The 4,068-nt window shown below is 33.0% G+C and overlaps 1 protein-coding gene across 1 annotated transcript; it reads left to right on the plus strand.

Moving 5' to 3' along the window:
- The first annotated feature begins 3,108 nt into the window (after positions 1 to 3,108).
- Positions 3,109 to 3,696, plus strand: LOC141395205 (large ribosomal subunit protein uL4-like). Its single transcript, XM_073970746.1, has 3 exons — positions 3,109 to 3,266; positions 3,337 to 3,494; positions 3,566 to 3,696. Exons 1-3 carry the CDS (start codon positions 3,245 to 3,247, stop codon positions 3,611 to 3,613), a joined length of 228 nt encoding a protein of 75 aa, XP_073826847.1. The 5' UTR covers positions 3,109 to 3,244; the 3' UTR covers positions 3,614 to 3,696.
- The last annotated feature ends 372 nt before the right edge of the window (positions 3,697 to 4,068 follow it).

Here is a 4,068-nt window from a genome sequence, read left to right on the forward strand (position 1 = left end):
ACTCTGAATTACTCGAAGGAAAAAAATAAAAATTAGAGAAAAACTTTGAATTTAATTTTTATTTTCCTTTTGAAAAGATTTATGTTTTTACGTAATGGACTTATTAATCTTTAACACCGACAATGGGAAAAAACTTCCTTTCAGAGGAGGCAAGATCGACAAAATGGACGAATTAGCATATTCATCATTGACTTCATACCTCAAAAATGGCTGCAATTAAAATATTTATTCCAATAATTGAGTTAAAACTCCACCTAGAACATGCAATAGAACGAAGAAACGCTGATAGGTAAAAGTATCTACCGCACAATGACTTCACCACGAGGTGGCGCAAAGAAAGACGTTACAAATCAGAATTTTCAAAATAATGTTTCAAATGAGGAGATGAACGTCGCAAGTGCCACTACAATGTTTAGTTCTTTAATTCTCATTCATCTTTTTTCTTTTTTCTAACAATTTTTGTGTTTTCAATAAATTTTTCAATTTTGAATTTAGACATGTCATAATTAATTTTTTTCGATAAATTCTCTCATTTGTTAGGGATGGGACATACGTATTCGTCGTTCAGAGAGTATTTCTAATCGAACAACGTAGAAAAATCGTCGTTCGTTCATAGAATTTTGTGTGGGGAAATAAGTAATTTATTAGTAGTTATGGGTCGAACAACGAATAGAGAACGAACGACGTACCGTGGAAACGGGCTATTAACAACTGTTTGAAAATGTTAATATGCCATTTAGATATGACACCATTAGCCGGATTTAGCACATTATCAGGATTTATTTGCTAAATCCAGCCAAAATCTACCAGATTTCCCATACAAAAATAAATCCTCCTATTGAGTGGATTTGTCTTAAATCTGACAAAAATCCTCGTATACAACTCTGTTTTTTGCAACATGTTGCTAGAAAAAACAAAAAGTTGCAAGCTGGCACAAGAAACAAGGTAGATGCATCGGTGAATTGCTACACTAAAAATAATTTCAAATGTAAAAATTTGTAGACAAGGCGGAAAAATTAAATTTGTTTTGATGTACAAAGTTGATTTTAATCAACAAAGACTAATATTTACGATGTCTAAACGATAAAATAATTCGTTTATTTATTTTAGATGGGCAAACTGCGATAAAATAATTCTTTATATGCTCTTTAGTTAGCATTAGTAGCATAATGTGCTAACATTTTCAGTATTAAACAATAAATTTTGCAATTTGACGTATGTTTTTTGAGACGAATTCAATTTACAAAAAAATCTTTTGACGTTTCAAATTCGATCAAATAGGCTGAAGCATCTACCTTGGTAATTGTGCAATGAACAAAAATCAGCTGACTGCCATTTAAATCCTCCAAAATGTATATCTAAATGCAATGAGATTTGTTCTGGATTTATTAAATCCAGTCGAGGATTTATGGCTAGTCTAAATGAGCTATAACACGCTTAAGTTTAATTTACATATGCATATTAAATGGTTTCATTTAGATATGACACCATTAGCCGGATTTAGCGCATTATCAGGTTTTATTTGCTAAATCCAGCCAAAATCTACCAGATTTCCCATACAAAAATAAATCCTCCTATTGAGTGGATTTGTCTTAAATCTGACAAAAATCCTCGTATACAACTCTGTTTTTTGCAACATGTTGCTAGAAAATACAAAAAGTTGCAAGCTGGCACAAGAAACAAGGTAGATGCATCGGTGAATTGCTACACCAAAAATAATTTAAAATGTAAAAATTTGTAAACAAGGCGGAAAAATTAAATTTGTTTTGATGTACAAAGTTGATTTTAATCAACCAAGACTAATATTTACGATGTCTAAACGATAAAATAATTCGTTTATTTATTTTAGATGGGCAAACTGCGATAAAATAGTTCTTTATTTGGTCTTTAGTTAGCATTAGTAGCATAAAGTGCTAACATTTTCAGTATTAAACAATACATTTGTAATTTGACGTACGTTTTTTGAGACGAATTCAATTTACAAAAAATTCTTTTGACGTTTCCCATTCGTTCAGATGGGCTGATGCATCTACCTTGGTAATTGTGCTATGAACAAAAATCAGCTGACTGCCATTTAAATCCTCCAAAATGTATATCTAAATGCAATGAGATTTGTACTGGATTTATTAAATCCATTTGAGGATTTATGGCTAGTCTAAATGAGCTATTATACAATAACACAAACACACGCACACAATATATTTATTCAGAGAAATAGGAATTTCACAACACAAATGTGTATCAAATAACTTAAAGTAATTCCAAAAACAAAAAAAAACATAATTTTTGCAAGTTTTTTAATCATCTATTTTCACTTTTGTCATCGTTTGAGTATTTTTGTTTTTCTACAACACACACAAACAAACAAAGACATCATAAAACAGTTGGATTTTTTGGTAGTTTATGACGAAAAAGCAGGGTTGCGTATAAAAGTATGGTGGTTTCGTGCGTTGTTTATGGGTACTTTACACGATATGTTTTTTACATATGAGTTGTCACTTTTCATATACATTTAGTACGGGAGAAGTGACAACTCATATGTAAAAAACATATCGTGTAAAGTACCCATTAGAATAAATGACGTAGCTATCGTCATTTATTTTTGTATGGTAAATGACGCAAAATGTTGCCTGTTTTAGCAAATAAATGACGAAACAGCTCTAAATGACGAAAAAGTTGCTAATGTAAATTGGACATTATCTCTTATTGGAAAATGTATGCCAATACATTTCTACAGGCAGAGATGTACAAACTGATTTATGTACATGTAGGGATCTCTAACAACTGCTCATGGCAGAATAAGAAGGTAATCTCATTTGAAAAAACCGTCCTTGAGCTGCCAAATACAACCATGCATTCGAAACAATATGAAAGTTGTTGTTGTTATTGTATGTCAATTACAGAAAAAAAACAGCATATTGTTTGCTTACGTGTTATTTATATTTTTATTTGAATAAATATTTTAATATTTCGCGAGAATGTGTGAAAAGTTTACTTTTTCGGTTTTCAATTGGTCCATAGAGAACGTTTCTGCGGCTGGAGAATAAAATAAGTTTGTATTTTTTGTGTTTCTCGGTCCTCTTAACGTACAAAGAGTTCTAACTTGAATGTTATTGTTATTCGTGGAAGGAAAAGACAAATCACAGAAAAGAGCATTTAATTGCCAGCAGTGTTCAAGGTTTCTATTCGCCCTGATCTCGGCAACGATATCCCCCACACGCTCACTGTAACTAGCATTAACCTTATGGCTGCCAGCAAAAAAGCCGGTAAGTAAATGTTTGGAGCGAAGATGAGTGGATTTATATTTTGATGTTGAATGTGTGCTGCTTGTTACAGGTCACCAAATCTCTGTCGAATCATGGGACACTGGTAGTGCTGTTGCATGTATTCCTAGTGTCTGTGACGGCGGTATTCATCGATCTGGTCCTGTGCTTTTGGTAACACATGCCGTGACGGTCGCCTCTACTAAGACTTTTCGCAGTTGGAACAGGAAGGTCAGTATACCCAACGCCGCTACTATTTGCTATCTGCCTATTTAATTGATGGCGTGTATGAATTTCCTTAGCAAAAAAGTTGCAAAAGACCAACCAGGCTGTTTTCCTCAGGCGCTTGAAAATCTGGACTGACATCCAAAAGGTGTACAAATCCCAACAATTCCGTGTTGGTCATGGTACCATACGCCACCGCCGTGGACCTCTCATCAGAAAAGAAGGAATTGGCTAAGAACCATTTTGCTGTTGCTACCACTAAAGCTGCTACCAACCGCGCTAAAACGCTATAGAACTCGTGAAGCTAGAAAGAAGAAAGCCGCCGCTGCCCCCCAAGATGTAAACTTTTGAAATCTTAGAAAATCTGTGTATTGTATTATTTTTATTTTACAAAATATATAATATATGTATAATATTTAAGAATGTGTATGTATATAAAATCAACTTAAGGAAACCGACATCTATCTATGTTTTGTCTTTACAAAAATAAAAATCTTACAAGGAAAAAAGATATAATGTTGTTATATACATGATTATACACGCTGGATTTTATTTGGGGAGTCATTTCAATATTTATCGA

Source organism: Musca autumnalis, unplaced genomic scaffold (assembly GCF_047663935.1).
Source record: "Musca autumnalis isolate F117 unplaced genomic scaffold, ASM4766393v1 scaffold_1, whole genome shotgun sequence".
In the NCBI taxonomy this organism is placed as follows: domain Eukaryota; kingdom Metazoa; phylum Arthropoda; class Insecta; order Diptera; family Muscidae; genus Musca; species Musca autumnalis.

Excerpts from the sequence above, each read along its gene's own strand:
- LOC141395205 (XM_073970746.1), top strand. The coding sequence starts at position 3,245 with ATGGCTGCCAGCAAAAAAGCCG. Across the intron at positions 3,267-3,336 it reads GGCTGCCAGCAAAAAAGCCG|GTCACCAAATCTCTGTCGAA; the intron begins GTAAGTAAATGT and ends TGCTTGTTACAG. Across the intron at positions 3,495-3,565 it reads TTCGCAGTTGGAACAGGAAG|CAAAAAAGTTGCAAAAGACC; the intron begins GTCAGTATACCC and ends GAATTTCCTTAG.